This window comes from Cibotium barometz, chromosome 27, assembly GCF_041138505.1.
Source record: "Cibotium barometz isolate CiBa-2024 chromosome 27, ASM4113850v1, whole genome shotgun sequence".
In the NCBI taxonomy this organism is placed as follows: domain Eukaryota; kingdom Viridiplantae; phylum Streptophyta; class Polypodiopsida; order Cyatheales; family Cibotiaceae; genus Cibotium; species Cibotium barometz.
This window is the reverse complement of record NC_141072.1, coordinates 29,535,918-29,560,772: the sequence shown is the minus strand read 5'-3', so window position 1 is coordinate 29,560,772 and position 24,855 is coordinate 29,535,918. Positions and strand designations below refer to the sequence as shown.

At 41.3% G+C, this 24,855-nt stretch overlaps 1 protein-coding gene across 2 annotated transcripts in view; it reads left to right on the top strand.

Annotated features, from left to right (window-relative positions):
- The first annotated feature begins 16,391 nt into the window (after positions 1-16,391).
- LOC147623265 (uncharacterized) overlaps positions 16,392-24,855 on the top strand; it is a 33,062-nt gene continuing 24,598 nt past the window's right edge. Inside the window, exons 1-5 of one of the 2 annotated variants that reach the window (XM_086821363.1) lie at positions 16,392-16,588; positions 17,523-17,765; positions 17,881-18,041; positions 19,551-19,976; positions 20,186-20,247. In XM_086821363.1, coding sequence (XP_086677489.1) covers positions 17,594-17,765; positions 17,881-18,041; positions 19,551-19,976; positions 20,186-20,247 — 821 coding nt within the window. In that variant the 5' untranslated portion in view covers positions 16,392-16,588; positions 17,523-17,593. The remainder of the gene's footprint in view (positions 16,589-17,522; positions 17,766-17,880; positions 18,042-19,550; positions 19,977-20,185; positions 20,248-24,855) is intronic. The other variant, XM_086821364.1, reaches the window with a different exon arrangement.

Below are 24,855 nucleotides of genomic sequence, written 5' to 3'. Positions count from 1 at the left end.
GCAGAGACTGATTTTGAGCTTTTTGATTAAATTCTAGCTTACTGTAAGTGGGTTTGATGATTGGAAGTTTATCATGTTTTGTTTTTGCTTGATTATTGTGTGGACATTATATCGGATGCAAGATTTTTCTATCCTCATTCGTACCTCAATTGAAAATCACTCGTTGCATGGGAGAAATTGTGTCTTCTTCATATGACCTTGCCCCATTACTTTTGAGATAAACCAATTGAATAACTTTGAATGTATAAACATGCCTTGAATCAACTTGTGTCACTTTTTCTATTTATCCATATTACTAAGGAAATTGTAAAATCTCACCTCTAACTTTTGAAGGATTAGAAATAAAACTTTGTTAACCTATTTATTACTAAGCTATGCCTTGAATCAACTTCACATTTTTTCTATTTATCCATATGACTAAGGAGAGTATTTATGAAATCTTTCACCTTCAAACCCTCAGAGATTATAGAGATAAACTAGCTTAATTTTGGATGGAAACCTAGCTTATTTCTAATCTATACTTTGAATTAACTTCTCACAACCTCTGCCTGTATGAGAGTCTTTTAGGTAGTAGTTAAGTACTTGTGGTTGAAGACCCAAGAAAGTTTTTGCAGGGTGGAAATTAATATCTCAAATCAACTTATATCTCCATTCACTACTCTTGTGTCTCATACCACATGAGGTTATTTATTAAGGTATGTAATTGAGTACGATATGGACAAGTTTTTCATATAATTTGTGTAATGTTAAGGTATTTAGTTGAGTAAGACAGAGACATGTTCTTTCACATAATTTGTGAAACATATGTTTAACTAAATGTTGGATTCTATGAACACTTCTACCACATGATAATCCATGGATTGTCTTGCCATTTAAACATCGCGTGGGCAACTTGATCTTACTAGTTACATCAATTGTGCCAGATGTAAGCAATTGATGCCCAATCTTGCTCTCTAGTATTAGATAATTGAGACATTGTTTGATCCATAGAGTTCTATTGTCGCAACAAACCCTTATTGGTCCAAAATGTCTTGCACTCCTTATTATAATGCTCATGGGTTGTCACAATGCATTAAGGAAAACCCTACTCCCCCATGCTTGTTAGGTGTGTACAAATACAAATGCCCAAAGGCACAGTGATCTTTCTCTCTTTGAGAAAAAAAGATGTGAAATGACCCAGTTGGGGTTGCCCTATAGACCCAAAGCTAAATATAATCAATGTGACCTATGCCATGGAGGAAGATAATGAAGATTTGATCGAGTTTTCTCAAACTTGAGCCAAACCGGTTCATGGCATTTTGCCAATAATATATATTTTTTCAAAATGAAGACATGTAAAGACTTCGATCCACACATCAAATGATTTTAAAGGTTAGAAGCTGTGTAGTGAATACAAGGAAAATATCTAAATCCACACCACAAAAGATAATATTTTCAATAAATATGTCCATTAGTTAGCCTTTGTACCAAAAGCTACAAGTCATTACTCAAGGAGCATAGTGCCACCAATAGTATAACTGTTAGCATCAAATGCATAGCAAATGTAATAGTCCATATTACTTCTGTATATTATATAAAGGAAGAGTTTCACAAAGCTGCCACCCAGCAAGAATTTGGAGGTTCAGGAAGAGGAGAAGGAGAAATGAGGAGGTTCGAGTAGAATTTGAATTTGGAGGTCTCAAAAGACGTGCAAATCACGGGCCCACTAGTCAGCCATAAAGGAAAATGTCCAAGCGATTCACATCATTGATCCATTTCCAACATCTCTAGCACATCTTGAAGAGATTTGCGTGGATGTTTACTTTGCTTCCATAAATATCTAGCAACTTGCTTTGCAATCTCACTTCAACAAGACTCAACCAACTTAGTTACATTTTTAAATCAATATGATTTCTCCCCTACAAAAGGAGATAATCTAGAGAGTAGCTCCCAAGGAAATACACCTGGGAATTCAACAAAAAAATCACATCTTCTATAGAATCCTCAAAAGAAAGAATATGAGGTTTCAAGTGCATGGCCAATCTTGTTGCGTTTACAATTTGCTTAACTGGGATTGTAATTGCTCTTTTACATGGGAATCCAATCCATGTATGCTTTCATATACATTTGTGCAAGTTTGGAACCCATTGGCTTCAACTTAAGAGCAACTACAACGAAAATCTAACTAGTTATCTATACTTTTTTGAATCTGTATTACCACACGTCACTTCACATAGCTAAATCCCTTTTTTGTCCCCTGGTTGTGCTTCAATGATCGCTTAGGCATGGTGCTTTTATGTGGTTAATTTAACTTTGTATAAGCCTCCTCTTGTTCCTTGCACAATTCTCTTCTTTACCTTGGGTAGCCTAAACGGCTTGCAAAAAAACAAGCGAGTACAGCATGCCATGTGGCAAGTAACAAGGTAACCAAGGTAAAATAAATAAAGCACATGCTTTATAGTCGTGAAGGAAAAGCTCACTAAGAATATAGCAGAAAACCCAACTATAAAAAAGAAGCTGAAGAACTTAGAAGGGTCTTTGTGCACCTGCAAAATACTATACTCTGCAGAGAGCGAATGAAGCTCCAAGCGCATACAAACAGCTAGGTTTTTTCCTCACTACAAGAAAGCAAGAAGGTGGCAACAAGGAAGAAGAGTTGCTACACCACCTGCCTACTATCACCTAGATTTATCGCCATCTTCAAATAGAGAGGGAGAGGGATGTCTCATCGCCAGCATCAAACTCATCCCCCTTCAATTAGTCCGTTGCATTAACCATCTTACATATACGATTTTATTATTTTTGGTCACTCCATAATCACCCTCTGTCAACGAGCATCAATTTGTATATTTTTTAAATGTTTTTTAGCTTCTCCATCTTTAGATGTTTTCCATTCACCGCCAAGGGGAGCATTTGTCCCATCGCCATCTTCAAAGATAGAGGGAGAGGGGCATCTCATTGCCATCATGGTTGCCAACATCCAACTCATCCCCCTTCAATTAGTCCATCGTTACCCAGGTTGGCCATCTTACATATATGACTTTATTATTTTTGGTCACTCCATAATCACCCTCCGTCAACCCAACATCGATTTGTATATTTTTTAGCTACTCCATCTTCAAACGTTTTCCATTCAAAGTTGACTGTCAAAAACATTATATATATATATATATATATATATATATATATATATATATATATATATATATTCACACACATTAAACTTTAAGTTTTATATCGCCCATCTCCTTGATGCTTTGATTATCAGAACTCAATATATCGCACTTGAGTTCTGATAATCAAAGCATCAAGGAGATGGGCGATATAAAACTTAAAGTTTAATGTGTGTGAATATATATATATATATATATATATATATATATATACTATATATACTATATATTAAAACCATGGACAACCAAGGCACAAGGAGAGCAGAGAAAAGAGAAATCTTGGATTTTATAAAAATAAGAAGAAAAAATCCCTTAGTTTAACCCTTTGTATTATGCCTTTCATTCATAGGTAAATATATATTTATATTGTATTCAACTTTGGTTGCTTAGTGATTACAAGAGACACCTAGGGTAACGTAGAAGACACTCGGTGCCCACACCTTTATTTAGTTTCTCCTTCACAATGGTGCTCGAGGTAAGGAGCCATAGCTCTGCTTCTCTTCATAACTTTAACAAGCCTGTTCTTATGTTCAATGGGGATTCAAAAGTACCTCGCAAATTAGAAAATTACAAATTCTTTACCACATTAAAAAATAAGTTTTGTATCATGAATCAATAAATCAATACATAGGAATAATGGCCGCCTTCAACACTGAAGGTGTTTTGGTCCACTTTTGATATCAGAAGTGCTATTTGGGAAATGGGTAAAGGGCACGTTCTCCTATATTTATAGAATTTCGGGGAGGACTGTGCCAACTCCTCGCCATACTTTATGTATGGTTTTTTTTTTTACTTCACTCACACAAACGAGCACGAAAATCCTATGACTTGGATGTCCATCGATTCCTCACATTGAATATAATCATAGCCTTGATGTTCATGCTCGTTCGAGCTAAGTTGTTCATATAAGAAAGACACGTATATGAAGAAGATGTGCTACAGAAATGGTATGGGTTGGAGTGTCCATCTTCATTCAAGCACTTCAAGATGTTTATATGAAGAAGATGTGCTACAGAAATGGTATGGGTTGGAGTGTCCATCTTCATTCAAGCACTTCAAGATGTTTATATGAAGAAGATGTGCTACAGAAATGGTATGGGTTGGAGTGTCCATCTTCATTCAAGCACTTCAAGATGTTTATATGTGAACAAAAGGACACGTTCTTTCAAAGTATGTTGACAATGCATAGGTGCAAGCAATTAAGAGGATAAGGGTATCCAAGCATTTTAGTTTGATTGTATATCTAACATTCTTGTTCATCAAATTCTATGTGTAGACCAACATCTACCATTGTTACTACTGGTAATACGTTTTTGGTAGTCAATGGGACAACATGCAAGACATTTTGGATTATTCTATGTACTACATCACATACTTAAAGCCCCCACTGCCTCTATGGTGTGAGGGCAAAAGGACAAAAGGACCACATATACAAGAGATTAGAGCAAAACCACACAGCATGAAATATATGAGTGAATATATATATAATGGTGAGTGCAAATATGTACAAGAGCCCTCAAGTGTAAGGTGACTCTAAGTAAACAGACCAGTACAGAAGCAGAGATGATGTCGAAGAGCTAAAGTTGCATCAAAGATTTCACTGTGGTGAAATGGTCTTTTATGCTTCTTAAAGCAAGCTTGAAACTAATATATGACATGTCTGTTCTGCTCAAGGTGCTTTTTTTAAGTTTAAAATTCTTGGTTTTTTGAACCTTTTTTTTTGCTAGGCTCACGTCTCTAGGTTCATGCCTCTAGATTCACTTGCGTTGACTCATGTTTGTTGACTCGTGTATGTTGAATCATGTTTGTTGACTCATGTCTCTAGGTTTACCTATATTAACTCACATCTATAGGCTCATACCATTTTGGTATGAACTAGACTCATGTATCTTAGTTTTTTGGAATAGGCCTACATGTGGCACATACTTTTATGAAATAGGCCTATGACAAGATTTGTATAATTATTAGGTAATAATTCTATGTAATTAATAAGCTTATGATGATAGGGTTTGCATGTAATTAATTATTAGGTAATAATTATGCTTTAATGTCCAATAATTACAAAGTATAGGAATTTACCTTTGAATTTATAGCCTCCTCAAAGAACATCAGTAGGTGTGGCCTTACATTTCTTTAAGATAGTAATAATTGGTTGGTACAATATTAGGTATACCTATCTCTAGACTCCCATCTAGTTGTTGACTCATGTTTCTAGGCTCACATCTATATATTGCACCATGTCAAACTATCAACACTTTTGGAACACGACTGCACAGTAACGGTAACACACTGATCTTTATCTGAAGAGATCTAAATCATCTTTGGAACGTGATTGCATGCTACCGTAATGTGCTTTGCTCTTTATCTAAAGAGATCTCAATCATGAGAATGATGAGATAAAACCCCCTTAATGAACTCTAGGCTCAAATGTGTTGACTCACTTGTTTTGCAAGACTATGGGCTCACGTCTCTGTTATGGGCTACCGCACCTCCCAAGAAGGAACTCCACATAGCCACAAACGGGAGAAGCAATAGACACAACAACCATTGGGTACTTACCAAAGCTTCAAGATCGCGTCGTCCCTTGAGGCTCCCCAAGCTCACTTTGGAAGCTCCACTCCTGCAAACACCACCTCCACATTGTCGGCACAAAGTCGCTCACGCCACGAATGCAAGAAAATCAACCTCTCACTCTCTCATACACGTATGCATGAAAGAGGCACATGTACTAGAGCACTCTCTCTCTCTCTCTCTCTCTCTCTCTCTCTCTCTCTCCAAAGCACAAGAGTTCTCATAGTACAAAGGGGGATTGTGTCATTTCATTATGAGAATTGTCTTTTATACAACTGGCCCTTATTCACACTTGGGCGCCCAAAACTTACTAACTAAGGCCTTGGGTGGCCTGAATCTCAATACAACTTCTATAGTACCTTTTCATGACACTTATTAATGTCCTAAATTGGAGGAGCATCTTCGTGTTGAGATATCAAGCTCATCTAGTGAGGCGATGGACACTGATAACCTGCCTGGGGGATAGGCCCCACACTTACACCACTGGCATGGTTGGTGAGATCATGGGTGATATGCAGCCAGTGGGATGACAGGCTGTGTGACAGCCATTCTAGAGACTGGCATAGTTATAGCGCCAGCTCATTTAGTTGGGTTCACACTATAGAGAACCCTATTATGTATTTGGTTGAGTACCTTTCATATGTGAGTACTCTTATCTTTGTTTATGGTGTGTTGAGTGTTGAGTGAAGAAGAAGATTTCAGCCTCTCACCTTGTGTGTTCTCTATTAGGGTTTTGTGAGTGTGTGTGTGTGTGCTTGCAATAGCTCAAGCTCTCTTCTCCCCTGCATCTTTTCATGGTATCAGAGCCTGGTTCATGCTAAGGGCTGAGCTGCAAGCAAGAGAAGCACAGGAAGTGGTACAAGGGTAAGAGCTTCAACCACTCTTCCCTATTTGTGTTGGCGACTACACCCTGTCGGGAGCTCTACAGGAGGCACCGGCAAACGATCTCTGATTGAGGAGCTTTCTTCACGGGAGTAAAGCTATAGGGCAACTATAATGTCCTATTGGACCAAAATTTTGGGTCAAAAATGCGTTTCGGGTGCGTCTCAACCTCCGTTTTTCAGAAAGCAGGAGATTTCGAGCACTACAGGTAAGTCATTGATTCTCTACAGAACTCTGTTTTAAGAACTATAGGAAGACAGATTGGTTGTGCAGACAACACTGTGTGTGTTGCAAGGAGGTCAACAATTGCCATTGGGTGTATGTATGCACATTGAGGTCACTGATTGTGACATTTGAGTGTAGTACAGTACCGGTGCAGGAAATACAACAGTTTATGCAGGACAAACCAGAGTGCTGTTTTTGGTAAATTTGTGTCTGGCAAGATGTCAAATGATGGCATAAACCAGATAGTTGCTGAGAAGCTTGATAAGAACAACTTCCATGCTTGGAGGTTCAGGTTGACGAATTTCTTGATGGGAAAGGGTTATTGGGACTATATAGAAGGTGAGCATGAGGAGATACCGGACATCAATCCACTGCAGATGTGAAAGAGTTCAAGGATTGGAACCAACGAGCCAGAAAAGTTATGTATTGGCTCTCTATCAGTATACAAGACACCATGATTGGGCACATAAAGGACACCAAGTCTCCCAAGGAGGCGTGGGACACCTTGGTAAAACTCTATGAAACGAATACCAAGGCGCGAAAGGTACAATTGAAGAATGAACTTCGTACTGTGGAGAAAAAGAGTATGTCTGTGAATGACTATGCATTGAAGATAAAGGGTATTGTGGAATCCCTTGCATCTATTGGTGTTTCAGTAGATGATGATGATGACAAGGTGGAAGTCTGTCTACGTGGTCTTGGGCCACAATTCAAGGCATTTAAGATGTCTATTTAGAGACTTGGGAAAACATTCCCAATTTTACAGATTTGGTGTCTATGTTGATAATAGAAGAGAAGAGCTTGGGTGAAGACCAACAGTCTTCACAAAACAAAAACAGTTCAGAGCAACAGGCCTTCTACACAAGTTTAGGAAGAGGACGAGGTAGAGGAGGCCGTGGACGCGGTCAAGGAGGTGGCCGAACAAGTAATCACAATTATGGCCAACAGCAGCAACAACAACAGTCCCAGAATTCACAACAACACGCAGCTGGAAGAGGCCAATTCAGAGGCAGGGGGAGTCAAAGAGGTCGTGGAAATTGGCAAAGACAGTATAATGATACACGTGAATGCTTTTATTGTGGTAAGCCTGGACATGTGCAGGCAGATTGTTATAAGAAGCAGGCTGACATGCAAAATAGGAAATTGCAGCAAAACAACTATGCATTCTCGAGCAGAAACAATGAGGATAATGAAAGGTTGTTTGTTATGCAGCATGTCGTTAATGCCATGTCTGAAAATGTAGAAGCAGCACATAAAGATGATGTATGGTACGTTGATTCAGGTGCTTCGAACCACATGACAAGTCATGGGGAGTGGTTCAAGGAGATGAAAAACCCTGAAAGACCAGGTTTTGTGGAAATAGGGGATGACACTGCTCATCCAATTGCCCATGTTGGAGATGTGCCATTGTCTATGCAGGATGGCAAAGTGAAGTAACCTTGCAGATGTACTTCATGTTCCGAACATAACAAAGAATCTCGTTTCAGTTGGCTAGATGATTGAGTAGGGTTTGCAGGTTCGGTTTAACCCTGATGGTTGGTTGTTATGTTGAAGACTTTAAAGACAAGTGCAGGTTGGTTGCAAAAGGCAACAGAGTGGGCAGAATGTTTACGTTGTTATGTTGAAGACTTTAAAGACAAGTGCAGGTTGGTTGCAAAAGGCAACAGAGTGGGTAGAATGTTTACGTTGAATGTAAACATTGAATGTAAACATGCCTGAAGTGAGTGCTGCGATGTTTGCAAATGGTTCAAGAATTGTTGCAGACACAGACATTTGGCATAAAAGAATTGGACATGTGAATGTGCAGAGAATGAAGTCTATGCAGACTAAAGGAATTGTGACAGGGCTGCCAAAGTTTAAAGTTGAAGGTATGCAGAAAATATGTGAAGCATGCCAATTTGGAAAGCAAACAAAGCATGTATTTCCACGTAACAGAAATGTGAGGAAAAATGCACTAGATGTTGTGCATTCAAATGTATGGGGTCCTGATTTGTCTCATCTGAAAGTTTTTGGATGCATTGCATATGTGCATGTGCCAGATGAGCTGAGAACTAAGCTCGATCCAAAAGCTGAAAAATGTGTGTTTATTGGATATTCCCTTGAGCAAAAGAGATACACGTGTTATAACCCTGCTACACGTGAGTTGAGGGTAAGCAGGGATATTGTTTTTAATGAGATGAGCAGCTGGTATGCTGCTGAAAAAGAAGCTGTTGGGGCTGATGTGAGTGGAAATGTGGTTGCACAGAATGCAAGTCAGCAATCACAATCTTTGAGTGGACCAGGAGAGTCCTCATCTAGTGGTTCAGTTGATAGATCATGGAGTGGCAGGCTGCATCATAATACCAGTCCTGCAAATGTGATTAGTACATCACATAAAGGCAAGGAGAAAGTGGTTGAGCCCCTTAGTATGCTTGACATTTCTACAGGGCATTCTCATGTTGATGGAGAGTCTAGTGGCTCAGAGATGAGCCTTCATGAGGAGCTTGGGATCCCAGCTATGAGAACACTTAGTGTAAAGAAGGCTATGGAAGCCATGAATGCAAAGCTGCGAAGATCTGGGATAGTGAAGAACCCTGTGCAGAGGTTTACCTATGATGGTTATGTGGCACATCACTATGCATACATGGCAAAAGTTGTACATGTTGTAGAGCCCACATGCATTGATGAGGCTGTTGGAAATGTGTGTTGGGAGAAAGCTATGGATGAGGAGATGGATGCACTATATGGAAATGCGACATGGGATTTAGTGAAATTGCTTAAAGGCAAGAAAGCCATTAGATTCAAGTGGGTGTACAAAGTAAAACATAACAGTGATGGAAGCATAAGCAGGTACAAGGCTAGATTGGTAGCCAAAGGATATGCGCAGACATATGGCATTGATTATGAGGAAACTTTCAGCCCAGTTGCCAAGATGGCAACAGTGAGAGTTGTGATAGCAGTGGCTACGTCAAAGCAATGGTCTTTACATCAAATGGATGTAAAGAATGCATTCTTATATGGGGATTTGCAGGAAGAAGTGTATATGTTGCAGCCACCTGGTTATGAGGATGTGAGTCACCCCGAGCATGTTTGCAGGTTGAAGAAAGCCTTGTATGGCTTAAAACAAGCACCAAGAGCATGGTCTGACAATACTTTTGAATATCTTGTCACTATTGGCTTTCATGTAGTCAATGCAGATTTCTTGCTGTATGATCATTTCAATCTTTAGAATCTATGAGTCCTTTCAAACATACACTTGATCTAATGCCTAATCATGAACCAATTTAGCTTCCCTCATGAAAGGTGTGCTATGTCATATGAATCCGGTTGGCGCAGAAAGTCCATTATAACAAATGTATGATGGTCCTTAAGTCTTACATTTTTCAATAACCCCATAGGTCTTGAAGATGTTATGTCTGCCATTTTAACGATTAGATCTGCTCTTTCCAATTCTGGTTTACCCCAGTTTTCCCAACATCGTTTTGTAATGATGCTCACCCCTGCTCCTCCGTCCAGGATAGCCAGTGCTTGGTATTCGTTATGGTGAATTGGGATCGTATCATTTGTATCATCACTCTCATAATATTGGCCCAGTTGATTAACAGGTATTTTGACGAATCTGGGAGTTCCTTCCTCAGGTACTAGAATTTCCTCCGCTAGAGGTGACTGAGTCTCCTCTGCAAACAATTGACATTAGGTTTAATCTTCCCTCTACCCATATCTGCCCATAATGCCCGCGCATTGCGTAACAATGGTCCCAGCGGCATTTTGACGATGGTAGACAATATGGTTGCAAGATTGCCTATGTCTCTAGGCTCCCTAGCAAGTGATGGTTCCTTCCATGTGTTTGTCGCATATTCAATCCTAGGGATTAAAGGGATGAACAATTCTTCCTCTGTTTCCTCAAACATTCTTGCCATGAGGTCACTGTGAGTCCCTTCCTCAAATTCTTCTAGAAGTGGAAAAGGCACATGCAATTCTTCTAGAATTGGAGTAGGCACATCCAATTTCCTTTATCAGCTCATTTCTTGGATACATTGTATCCCTAGCCCTGTTAGCCCTTAATCTGGCTTTGTGATTTCATTGGGACTCCTCAACTAGAGCGTTAGCTTCCTCAAGCTTCCTTATCTCCTCTCGTCAGCGTTTGGGTATTTCCCAATCCCTTTAGGGGTTGCTGGTGTCTCCCTTGTGGTTTCTTGGGTGTGCCCATCCTATTTCGGCACTTGGTCATCTCCTTCCCTTGATTGGGTGTATCCGGTGTCGATGGTACAATGAGTTTACCGAACCTCAAGTGCATGAGAGTGTATTTTGACAGGCAAAACTACCACTCCAATGTTTTCATCTGGTTTGAGAGTAAGGTCATCTCCAATGAGTTTACCAGACCTCAAGTGCATGAGAGTGTATTTTGACAGGAAAAACTACCACTCTAATGTTTTCATCTGGTTTTCTGCCAAACAGTCTCTTCAAGCCATGAACTAGTAGTAATCCATGAAACTGCAAAGAATGGTTCATGTCGTGACGTAGCAGAGAGCAATTCACATCGTGAAGTAAAGGAAATGGTTCACGTCGTGAACTATTTCTCGCACTACATGACTAAGGTTTCACGTTGCGATTTTTTAAGCTCTAAATTGCTTCAATTTGAGTCGGATAGACCCAAATAGTGCAATTAGAGTACCTCTTTTACAACTAGTCTGACAACCCTTAATTCGTGAACTAGCAGTCCGTGAGAGCTGAACTCTCATGAACTGCTAACGCCTGAACTGCTAGGGCGTGAAGTGTTAGGCCATGAAGTAGCAAGTAATGGTTCACGCCGTGAAATAGAAAATAGTTCGTCGCTCATGAAACGCTTCACTGCTATCTCACGTGATAAGATTCTTCAATTTTGTTGTGTAAGATGTGTCATAATAAGGTGCCCTATTTTTAGCAAGGTAATCTTGAAAATCCTAGCACTGATTGTGAAATGCGCTTCACATCGTGAAGTAGCAAGAAATTGTTCACGCCGTTAACCGTTTTTTACACTTTCACACGTTTAACTATCGTTGTGTCAACATAATGATGTTTTGGAGTGTTATTTCCCTATCCAATTGATCCAGAATGGTCGTGCTAAGGATTGGAAATGCAATGCAAGTTATTAACACAACCAATGGCTCTTTATTTTTGTAATTTTTTGTGAGATTTTAGAAAAAACCAAAAAAACAAGGTGTCACCCCTACTAGCTCACGGTAGCACGATTGGTGACAAAAGTATCAAAATTGAAAGAAAAAACCAATGTAGCTTTCCTCTAAGCTCTTCCAAGTACTCACCCACACATTCAACACGCAATTTTCTATAATTTCTTCTCTACCATTCAAACCTTATCTACACAGTTTCTTCACATTGCACCTTCTAAATGTAAAGGCAATGCCGAATCTTGCATAGTGGGAGCTGAAGCTCTATGAGGTTGGAAGAAACAAAGGTGTTTCCCCAGTAGCAGCGGTACCAAAAATGTTATGGCCTACCACACCTTTTAAGCACAGTTAGGTTTCCCTAAAATGCCAAGGCAAAGAGGAGGCTTTTACTTAAGAGTAGGAAGGAACTCCACACAACTACAAATGAGAGAAGCAAATAGACACAACAGTCATTGGGTACTTACCAATGCTTTGAGTTCGTGTCCCTTGAGTCTCCCCCAAGCTCACTTTGGAAGCTCCACTCCTCCGAACACCACCTCCACGCTGTCAATGCGCGAAGTCGCTCACACCACGAATGCAAGGCAATCAACCTCTCACTCTCTCACACATATGTATGCATGAAAGAGGCACATGTACTAGAGCTCTCTCTCTCTCTCTCTCTCTCTCGTGGCACAAAGGAGGATTGTGTCATTTCATTATGAGAATTTCCTTTTATACAACTGGCCCTTATTCACAATTGGGCGTCCAAAACTTGCTAAGGCCTTGGGTGGCCAAAATCTCAATACAACTTTTACAGTGCCTTTTCATGATATTTATTAATGTACTCAATTAGAGGAGCATCTTTGGTAATCCAAAATGGGATTAAGAGTCTCCCAACCCAAGAGCTAGTGGATATAACCTAGTTTTTTAAAGTCTTTTAAGGTTTTTTGTCCGACTTGATGGGGAGTGATCAAGGATCCCAATCCTATAGTTAATGGTGGTTATGTAAGCAACTAAGGGTTTTTTGTTTCTTTTTACTGGATTTTGCATGCTTCTAAAATACCAAGCTCACATGTGTTGACTCACGTGTTTGACTCCCTTCTTTTGTGAGACTATGGGCTCACGTCTCCCAACTCGAGAGCTGGTGGAAGCCCTCCATTGAACCCTCTGGAGTTAGCATGGAGCAAGGACATCCTTCAAAGCCCTAAGAACCCACCATAGTCTACATGAATGGTAATTGACTATACAAATACTAGTACCTATCCATACTTATGGCAACAAGCTAACCAACTCGTGTGTTTTGTAGTTGGGTTCATCATTGAAATGATGTTAGCCTCAACATAATATCAACACATTAGCTACAATGTTTATTAGTTATAGTGCCTAGTGTGTCTCACATTGGGATTTCAAGATATTTATAAGATATATCCTTTTTACTAGTGTGAAATATATGCCATTTCCTTTTAGTATCCCCTCCAAAAGGAAAACATCGAATTTCATGCACCATTCTTTTTTCAAGGATAGATCTTGGGTTCATCCTTTCATCCAAACATCAATACTTGACATTCTTACACATTTTGAGATTAGTCAATTGTTATCTTGATTCTACCTTATATTTAATCCATATACCATACAAATATGATAATTTAGCTATTGACTAGCGGTTTACCAAGAATTATATTATGGATTTTGATTAATAAACCAAATTAGTGCAAGATTAACCATTATATAAATTGAATGTTACTTGCTTTATTTGGGATCACATCCATTTCATACATTCAAGAGAACCCATATTGAGCTTTAATCTTAGGAACCAACTTCCAATATACTCAAGGGAATTATTGCACTACTAATCTACGACATTCTAGTTTGTTCCAAGTAATAAACTATATAATCCAAATTGTATAGAAGCTCGCCACATCCTTGCCTCTCAATAAAATCATATGCTAATTGAAACATTGTCATTAGAGAATAATCAAAGATTCCTAATGGATTTTTTTTCTAGATTTATTTTTGAGGACTATAAACCAGTCACTAGATTCTATTTAACCATATGCTAGTTAAAAGATTCCTTATGGATTTCTTATAGATTTATTTTTGAGGACTAGAAAATAGTCACTAGATTCTAACATAAGTAATATAAGCCCTATCTAAATGTATGACCTATCAGCATTATTCTCAAATTTGAATGTCTTGCTACCTATTTTCAACTCTACAATTTCTACAAGTATCTATTAATAAAGACAAATCAGCCCAAGTCATCTATAACCAATCATACAAATCAGAATACCTTTTTCACATCACCCTTTCAAATAACTTTCAACTCCAAAGTATAATCGGATCATTGCCATACTAATACATCCTTTCTTCCCCACCAGGAAGATATTATTCAGACACTAAGAATAATAAGAACACTATGATGTTTAATTCAACTATCCTTGAATATGCAACCTAGGCACAACAAATCCGAGTAAGTGCTTGAGCTTTCCATTTGCTAGCTTAAGAGGATAACGAAACACACAAATCCTTATATCAATTAAGAACAACTTCTCATCCAAATTTTCTTTAGCTATTCAATATAGTACCTGAGATTTTCAACCATAGATACTCCTCGTAATGGGGACCTTGCAAAAATAGGGGAGCTAGAACACATTGTTGGAAATCAATGCTTCACCCTCGTCACTACAGGTGATGGGTTGCTCTATTTTGTAAGGAGTAGCCATTTTGTAGAGGATCAAGTGCCCACACTAGCCCGCGGTTTAGACACTGGATCTTGGCCATGTGTGGCAATTTATGATGCATGTTATTGTGGGCCAAGCGGCTACACTCTTGGGTACAAGGAGATCTTCCCGAGACACCTAGTCATAGTATATATGAGTGCCTAGATAACCTCGAATGGGTCTTAAAGCTATGTGAAGATTGCAGGTCTTCATTGTAGTCTAATATGGTTCTAGTCATTTGATGTGGTTTGTTTGGCTCATATGGACCAATGGCCAACATTGGTTGACCTATGATGATACGACTAACCATGGCTACTATATATAGAGTAGTTCGATAATCTTCATATCATATCAAGACCATTGAGTTTAGATCATTCTTCATTGCATTGTGCGGCCTTATATGTGTATGACAATCTTTCTCTAAAGTCTACCAGGATCACCATCAAAGCTCCTTGCCAGAGTGCACGAGTGGTCAGATGCCATCAATTCATACCTTGGTTTGCAACCGTAATTCAATATTAGCACATCAACCCAACTCAAACAAGACAATTGAGCTTGAATATGGGATGCAAAAGTCTCAAAAATCTAAATCTCTAAACTCTTTAGTGCAACGCTCTTTGGTTTTAAGTCATTCAATACCATCAAAGCTCCTTGCCAGAGTGCACGAGTGGTCAGATGCCATCAATTCATACCTTGGTTTGCAACCGTAATTCAATATTAGCACATCAACCCAACTTAAACAAGACAATTGAGCTTGAATATGGGATGCAAAAGTCTCAAAAATCTAAATCTCTAAACTCTTTAGTGCAACGCTCTTTGGTTTTAAGTCATTCAATTTTTGTCAAGCTATAGTTGTCTTGTTTTATTAACATCTCCATTGTGATATACATAATTTTTTCTTCAATGTTGTAATTATGGAATCCCTAGTATAAAACTTTCCACTAAACAGAAGAGGAGAAGTCTTTATTCGCAAAATGTGCATACACTAATGTTATAAAAGATTATGACACTAGCATTAACAAGAAAAGTGAAGTCTTTATTCACAAAATGTACATATGCTAATGTTATAAAAGATTATGAATTAATCTTTTATTGCACATGCTAATGTTATAAAATGTAAATATGAATTAATGATAAGAAGTATTCCATTTCTCAAGAATTACGCTTAAATTTCCTAACAACATTCTACGTTCTTAACTAAGTTTCACTACTGTGAATATCTAAACAACTACTCAAGACACACAATTTAATATTGTGACAATTCACATTCTTGGAATTTTTGTATACAAGGCATCATTCCATCCTGACAATCTTATGGATTAAAAGTTTTAGCCAATCCACATGGTCAATTTTCAATGTTATTCCTTTCAATTAGCGTGCATACCCAAGCAAGTCTATCCTCTAATTAACATATAGCTAACCTTCTAACTTTCTAACTTGAGAGGCAATTTGAGATCAAAATCTATTTCTTGAATCTCAAATTAACCTAGAGCTAACATAAGGAATGATGGCACTAATTCCTTAATATGAGTGGAGGCCAATTAGGGCCCCTTTAGGTGGAGCGTGAGAACAGCCCCTATGTTCGTGGGGTGTGAAACTGTTTTGGGCCTAAGCAAAGACAAAGAGCCTAGAGTGGGGTGGGGAGGAATAGGTGGGTCCGATTTCTCTTCTTCCAAGTTCCCCCCATAAAGAGTCTCTGTCTTTGAATCAAAAACTCCTCACGGCGTAGGCTGTGTAGCCTGTCGCGTTCAAAAATGGCGCCCCCTTCCTTCCCCTCACACACACTCTCTCTTTCTCTCTCACTCTCTCTCGCACACCCCCGCGCGCGCACACAAAATAGTCTCCTTTTCGCATGCTGCAAAAGAGGGCTTTCTTCACAGAGCTAGAGTTCGATGAAGGAATTCTGAAGACGGTAAGCTCTCTCTCTCTCTCTCTCTCTCTCTCTCTCTCTCTCCCCCCGCGCGCGTGGGCTGTTTTCTTTTTGCAACAGGACACACCATTTCTCCTTCTCTTTCCCTTCACTATATAGAAAAAGGCTTAGTTTAGTTTGTGCCCTTAGCTTGTCGGTTAGAACCCACGAGTTCAAGCCCAGATCTAAACAATTTTAACGATTTTGTCTAGGCCATAAACTTTGAGAAGAAGCCTAGAAACCTGGCTCGAGAAACACCATTAGCTGATCCGATAGTACAGGAATTGCCGCCTTCAACTGCAGAATAATCCATGAATGGAAGATATTTTGTTAAGGTAGACTAATTTTGCTTCTTAGTGGAGTCTGCTCATGTTATGTGTAAGGCTAGATACAGAACAGTTACTAGCTGGGGTGTTGGACATGCAAGATTGCCGATTGATCTAGGACAGGCAGCCATGATGGCTCTCCTTCTGACGCTTGGTGTTGTTTTGTATCCACCTGGGATGGACCCCATGATGGGTGGACAGGCAAGATTGCCTATTGATCTAGGACAGGCAGCCATGATGGCCCTCCTTCTGAATATCCACCTTGGATGGACCCCATGATGGGCAATTTTGTCTGCCCAACACCCCAGCCCGTGACTGCAGAACAGTTCCCAGCTGGAGAGTTGTACAAGTACATCCTGGACGGGCAGCCACGATGCCCCTCTCTCTGGCAGGTAGCCTTGTTCTGTATCCAGCCTAAGCTGACAATCATGTTTCTACCTTTCATTCCGGCAGGTAGCCTTGTTCTGTATCCATCCTAAGCTTACAGTCATATTTCTATTTTTCATTTGTAAATAAAAAATTTAAGAAGACATCTGTTTTTTCTACTCATGCTACATATTTATTCCAAAAAAAAAAACATTAGATAATTATTTTTTCACTATGTACAACAGGCTTCTGGTTTTTTGGGTTTGTGGAGAACCTTTGTGAATACATTCACCAAAGAGCATTGACCTGATTTTGAATGATGGGTTATCTGGAGTGGCAAAATATATGCTCCAAGCCAGTGGGAACAGATGCAAACAGAGAGCTTGAAGATATTGTACTTTCTCATCTCAAAACCAAGGATGAAACCTCTGTAGGCAATGGGATGGACAATGAAGAAATGCAGCATGTTGAGTCCAGCGATGACAAAAGTAAGAAACTCATCGTGTAAACCTGCACATAAAGGATATTCATTTTGATTGTGTGCAGCCATCTTCAGGATGATGGGCAGTAGAACTGATCATGATGTTGGTTGCCCATAAGCAGATGGCTTTAAAAAACTTTCTCAGCACTCAGGAGAATTTGCATCAGAGTGGGCTGCCGAGATGATGTGTGGCTCAAAACAAGGTAATGGCAATGACGAGGATTCTTCAGGAGAACTCTTGGAACAACATGTAGTATGCCTATCTAAAGAGCCGGTTGCAAAGGTGAGTATGCATTTTATATGTCTGAGAAGGAATTGTCGTGTGTCCCATGTGTGTTGAAATCTATGCTTGGCTATGCTTGCATTAGGATAATGGTGATGCAAATGAGATGATTTGACTGTGTATTAGCAATGAGGGGGATTAGAAGATAGAAGGCTTTTCAAAGAAACATGGGCTGTGCTACTGTAGGTTCTATTGTTTTGTCAGTCCCATTATGCATTGCATTCTGGCTTGCCCTCAGTCCATCCGTCATGCCTTCGTGCCGTCTCTCCTTGGTTGTGTGCTCACTCTGCAAGGATCCTTGCTGTGCCCATATTTTTGTGCCTCAAGAGTCTCTCATTGTGCCTCAAGGTGCCTTCAGTGGGTCTCTCCTATTCCGAAGCCTGTTTCACTGTTCTATGTGTCATTGGTCCTTGACGTCTTGGCCATTGATGCTGTGCCCAAGTGTTACATGCATTTACTGTGCACATGTGAGCTCAGCATTTGTGACAAATGCTTCAAGGCAGTAGACGCACATCCAAGGACAAGGCCACATGCAGTATGAAGAGATCAACAAAAGAAGAGATGGAGATTTGTATGGGCCCTTTTTTTAACGAGGGCTGGTAGGCTGGCCAGTAGTATGTAGGCGATCAGTGCCAGGTATGACTGTATGCAGGGGTTGGAGGGCTGCGGCTATACAAGAAGTCCTTTGCCTTGCAATCAGCCCTCCTTTCAGCTGCATATTGTGTGCTGTGTAGTGCGCAGTTGGTACAGCAAGACATGATTTTCCTCATATCATCTAATCTTTATGTGGAAGTAGTTTAACATAGTCGGTGTTGTAGCTTTGCAAGGACCATTCTTTGGGGGAGAGAGAGATATGCTTGAAAACATTTTAGTTTAAGCATAAATGTAAAGTTTATGTGAGGTGGTTGGTTCAAGCTGAAGGAGGCCATAAAGAAGGGCATAGGAAAGCTGTGAAGAAGACATGAAAACTGTTGCCATCTCCTGAAGGGTCCTTGCAGTAGATCACACAGTATTATTACAGTTCCAAACTACATGTGGTGTGTTGTAGAGTGTATGCCCATATGTTGTCTCTTGCACCTCTATTTCAAACCCCAAGAACCCTCAAGAATTTTGAGGTTCCTTGGAGCTGCTGCATCAGCCCATTCGCTTGTCTATGCTTCTTGTACTGACTTTTTACTAATGTAGCATACTTCATATCCAATTGAAAAAAAGACAATATATCAGGCAACATAACACATCCTGATCAGATTGTCATTAATTGAGTCAACGTTTTCTTTGAAATTGTGGTGTACATTTGAACCTTTCATGTGCCTTTTCACTCGTGTATGTTCAGACTGCTAATGGCTTCCAAACATTAACTTGCCCTCATGAGCAGGCACTCAAAGTGTATCTACTTGAAGGAATGTTTATGCTTAAGATGCAACTTGAGTTTTTGAGCACGTGTTTGTTTTGATTCTCTTCTGGTACCATAGCTGTAGGATTGTTATGACTTTTGTTATTGACATTTAGGAGAAAGAGAGTCATGTCAAGGCTGAGACAAAAGCAGATGAGGAGGTTCCATTGACAAAGCCAAAGAAAATAACAACACCAGATACATTCAAAGGAGAAATACTTGCATCCTCATCCCCCTCTTGTTTGAAATTTGCATCAAAATGTGCAGAACAAAACATTGCAGGAGAAAGTTGTCTACACAAGAAGACACAAAATACTGAACAAAAAAGGCCTGCTGAGATCAGGAACAACATCAACAATGCATCATTGCAGAGATCGAACACTGTCGGTCCTTCTCGTTCAAAATTCACTATTGTGAGGCCTTTTGCGCTTGCCACCGAAAGGAGGGCCAGAGGGGGATCTCTGGATAATGAAGCAGGCCACAAGGCCTATAGAATTCATGGGCTTGGCCCTTCTAAAAGTCTGCCTTGCAAAGACTCTCAGGTGAGCTTCATCTGAGGTGGATTTTGGTCACTAGTGCAAGATTGTCTTTTCTATGTTGACCTTAGCTATGTCTTTGACCACATGAAAGCAAGGGTTCAATGCCTTTCTCTTTATTTATCTTTGTGAAGAGGCATAGGGACGTCAGTTTTCAACTTTTGTGTCGTGATCTTCTTTCCAGAGTTTTAAGTGTTTGGTCTGCATTACTGCAGGTCCTCAAAAACCTTGGTCAGAATTTTTTTGTGGCAAAGTCAATTCATTCAGAGAGTATCAAGTGAGTCTATCTCACGTTGTACCTGCTTGTGCTTTGGTTAACATTATCCTTTTTTAAAGGCATACATGCTGCAAGAGTTCACAATATATGCATTTCTGATGCTTCCAGCTATAGAACTATTGAAAGCTGAATTTAGCTAGCTTGTAATGGACTTAAAACCATGACTGGCCGATTGCATAGACTCATTTTTTGATACAATCGCACTAGATTGGTGGGGCTACAGGTCTATATGATATGCTGGTGTAGGTTGTGTTACGAGATAACATGGAAACACTATTCAACAAAAATATGCTTACTAGACTTGTGATAAATTTATGCATACCATGCAGCTTACTGTTCAAAACATTAATCCTTTGGATGAGATTTAGTGCTTTGCGTTGAATCTTGAAATGCATTTCAATGCTAAGATAACTAGTTGTCGTAAAGATGGATAAGCCGGGAAGAATAATTGCGACATACTTCTCTTGCAAGGTCTTCACGAATATAGTAATGGTGTAGTATGCAAGATGTAAAGCTGGAAGCCAAGATGGTATAGCCTTCATGCAATGGAGTGGCTCTTAGCTTGCTTGCTGTGAGTCATGTGTCCAAATCAATCCAGCAAGATGCCTTCTCCATGACAAAATTGGGTTTCTTTGTGTGTGCCCTCTGTGTCGAGGAGAAAAGGGTTGGTGTTCTAACCATGGTTTTGTTTTCCTTGAGAAAACAAGTCTTTTCAGTGGGAACAATCTCCCTTGTGGGGTTTGCAAAGAGTGGAACACTGGGGAAAGGTGATGCACCCTGAGGAGATGGCATTGCCGCATTTCAGAATGAAAGTAGGCTGGTTATGAGCAGCTGAGTGAAGAGGGCCCGAGGCACCCTGCACAGTGTCTGGCCTTGAATAAAGACGTGTAGAAGCCAAAATCCCTAGCAGTCAAGTGCTAGTATAGGAGATTGAAAGTGCGAGTTCTCAAGGCTCCTCCCAGGCTCCCTATACTCCTGCGCAAACCACCCCCCCCCCCCCCCCCCCCCCCCCCGCTGCCCTGCTGCACACCTGAGCGCCTCTTCCTTCCAGCCCTTCTGCCCTCCTTTCACCTTGCCCCCCCCTCTCTGTTCTGCTGCGCACATCCCTCTGCCCACCATTTTCTTCCCGCTTTCCTTCCTTGCCGCCGCTTCACACCCCTTCTCTGTACTGCTGTGCACCTCCTTCTGCCCGCCATTCCCTTCCATCTTCTCCTGGACGCAGAGTTACTGGACCTTCCAGCTTTGCCCTTGCTCCTTCGCCTGTTTTCTCTCTCTCTCACCTGTCCTGTTGCCCTGTTTAGCCACCCGTCCTCTTCGCTTCCCTCTCCTCCCCTTCCTGCTTTCCCCTCCGCCCCCTCCTCTTCACCGCCCTTTTCCTCTGCCTTGCTCAAGTACGGATTACTCTCAATCAGGGTTCAAGTCGGCCTGCCAACTGAGTCAGTGTTTAGCGTTGTTGAGCCTGATGCTTTGATACCAATGTCACATGCGGAAGCTATGGGAGTCTTCTTTCAGCCCTAAACACTATCCTGGAACAACCTGATGCAAAATGCAAGCAAGAGAGATGGAGAGAGAGCTGAGTTTCAGTATATTCATGTAGTACAAAAAAGTATACAAGTCTTGGCCAGCCTTTGGTTGCCATCAAAAGGTTTAAGGTGGTAAACACCTACTCTGTAACTCTAATCCTAAGTCTAGTGACTCAGTCCATGGAGGAGTGAATGATCAAAACATGAGCAAGTGGGCCCTTTTATAGGCCATGAACTCCCTTATGGACTGGCCAACCGGTTGTTGGCCAGGTCCTGGACAAATATTCAGTCATTTGCTGCAGCCTGCAGCCGACAGAGACATACTCCCTTCATGAACTGGCCGACAGCCTCTTGAGTCCTCCACAAGGTCTTCCCGCCCATACTAACAGCACAAGCTCCATTGTCTGGTCCAAAACTGGTTCTTTATGTGTTGCCCTTCAAGGATCAGCCGTGAGATTAGCATGTACATGTGCATGCACATGACAGCCTTACATCCCTATGTGCACATCCAGCCCATCCTTGTGCATCAAATTGGTGCAGGTTGTCTGCCCAACCTCTGCAACCCGCCTGATCCTGTGCCCAGACTTCTGCTTGTTACCGAGACTTCTGTAGCACTGCCTGAGCTTGCTGATGCATTGTTTTGTTGCCCGGTCTTAGTTTGTTGTGCACTTGCTGCCTTGCCTGCTTATGCCGCCCGAGTACTCCTTCTCTGGCTACCTCCAAGCCCATCATGGGACTGTGCCCGTGTGGGCAGCAGCAACAGCTTTGTGGCTGCGCTTTGGCCTCTCTATGGGCCTAGTCACAAGGGCTGGCTTAGCTGCCTTGGCTGGGCCACCCATGGCTGGTCCTAGGGTTGGCTATGGGCTGGCCCCAAGCCACCCTAACCCTTGCACTAACCTGCCATCCTCGGTGTTGCACCATGATTGGCCCACTCTGTCGCCCCTTTATGGGCACCATGGCTGTCCATTGTTGCTTACAAGACCACCCATCACCTGGAAATTCTTTGATGAGATAACAAGCCTATGGGTACCTTGTTTCATGTTTACAACATGTACAAAAAGGTAGATCCAAAGTAAGGTCTCTAAAATAAAGCCCTTACGAGGTTTCATGGGCCCGATATCGTACGCATCGCATGACCGTGATGAATTGTGGCTAGCGGCTCACCACCCAATTGTAGGTTTAGTACTTGGAACCACCCCCGAGCTTGAGGTTTGATGTCGTGGGGCTTGCTTGGTACTAATGGTCCCAACCTAGCGTTCCATACCACTAGGCTGAACCACCCACCTTGCAGCTCCATGGCCATGAAGTCTTGCATGCCCATGGTAGCCCTCCTGTCTACCGCATGAATACCTCATAACTCATAAGTGCCACCAACCTAGCGTTCCATACCACTAGGTTGAACCACCCACCTTGCAGCTCCATGGCCATGAAGTCTTGCATGCCCATGGTAGCCCTCCTGTCTACCGCATGAATACCTCAATAACTCATAAGTGCCACCAAGGTCACTTATATAGCAATAATTTGACTATTATTGGCCCTTGCTTTATTTATTAGCTTTTAGCTATTATTAGTCTTAGGCTATTAATAATAAGCTCTTAGCCAATCTAGACTTCATCTTGCTTGCGTCCTTAGTCCACATGTGAACCCTCGACCTCCTCGGGCCCCAATTGAGTCCTAAACCTAATTTTGGGTTAGCACGCATCCCTAGTCTCGGGTTAACCTAACCCTAGACTTGTCGGGATGCAACACTTTCCACAAACTAAACGGTGAAGAGAATCTTGTCTTGCACTATCATGAAATGCATTTGGTGAGAGTAGAGAAAACCCTACTTGGAAGTTACGTGCATCCTGCACTTGGATGCCACATGGACTGTTACATGCGGTAGCTCTGGGAGGCTTCTTTCAGCCCTAAACACCATCTTGGAACATGTTGATGCAAAACGCATAGAGAGAGAGAGAGAGAGAGAGAGAGAGAGAGAGAGAGAGAGAGAGAGCTGAGTATTCAATATATTCTAATGTACAAATAGGTAGCCATAGGTTGTTTTCTTGAAAAGGTAGATGCCCTAATCTATTCCTAGTCTATGACTCAGCCCTCGGATGGACTGAGTAATCTAAACAGTGAGCAACTAGTGCCTTTTATAGGCCTTGGGAAGTCCTAGTGGACTGGCCGATTGCTGGTTAGCTAGGTCTTGGACAAAGTCCATCAGATTTGCTTGATAAATGAATAATCCCTGAAAAATCTGGTTGAAAGTCCTTCCTCCACTATTTCTTCCTTGCCCAAACCAGTGACACATGCTCTTAACTCAGGTTTTGAACTGGTTCTTTATCTTGTTGCCTCTTTAGGATTAGCCTCGGGATCAGCCAGTGCATGTCTTCATATGACATGTTCATATCTGAACAAGAAGGTGAAGGACCTGGAGTGGAAACTGGTCCCATGTGAGCCCAGCCCGGGACGAGTCAGCCAGGGTTCCACTCCATGCGTCCAAGGTTAGGTGTGCATTGTCTTGCACATGAAGCAGTGTCAGTTCGTAATGTGGGTCTCCCTTTGGAATGATGTCAGATGATATGAGTGTTGGGTTTGCAACCGGACACCAAGCGTTTGTAGAAGCATGTAGGATTGCATGTAGAAAAGGGTCTAGCCCTTAGGGCTACCCTAGAAAGAGTGTCAACTCTTGACTCGGGCATTGGGTAGTAGGCCTTAGGGCCTAGGCCACCCAAGAAGGGCTAGGAAGGCCCTAGGCCTTGTCCACCAGCCTATAGAGGGGTTGTCGGCCAGCCCAAGGGGCTTGGCTAGGTAGCCGACAAGCCCTAGAGTGAGCCCAGCCAGGCGGCCAAGCTTGAAGGGCTGCCCAGCAGATAGGTGCAGCCTGGACAGCATGCGTAGCCAAATTGCTGTGAAAATGATTGCATAAAAAAGCATTTATTGCTATTACACATGGTCATGGGAATCTCAAAACAGGCCGACCCTTGTTTGGGCCAGCCGACATCTGTAGAGGGTATAAATACCCCATGCTGAAATCATTCATGGTGTCTCATATTTCATAAAGGGTTGTTGCAGTCCAAGGGCTAGGACAGCCAAGGTGAAA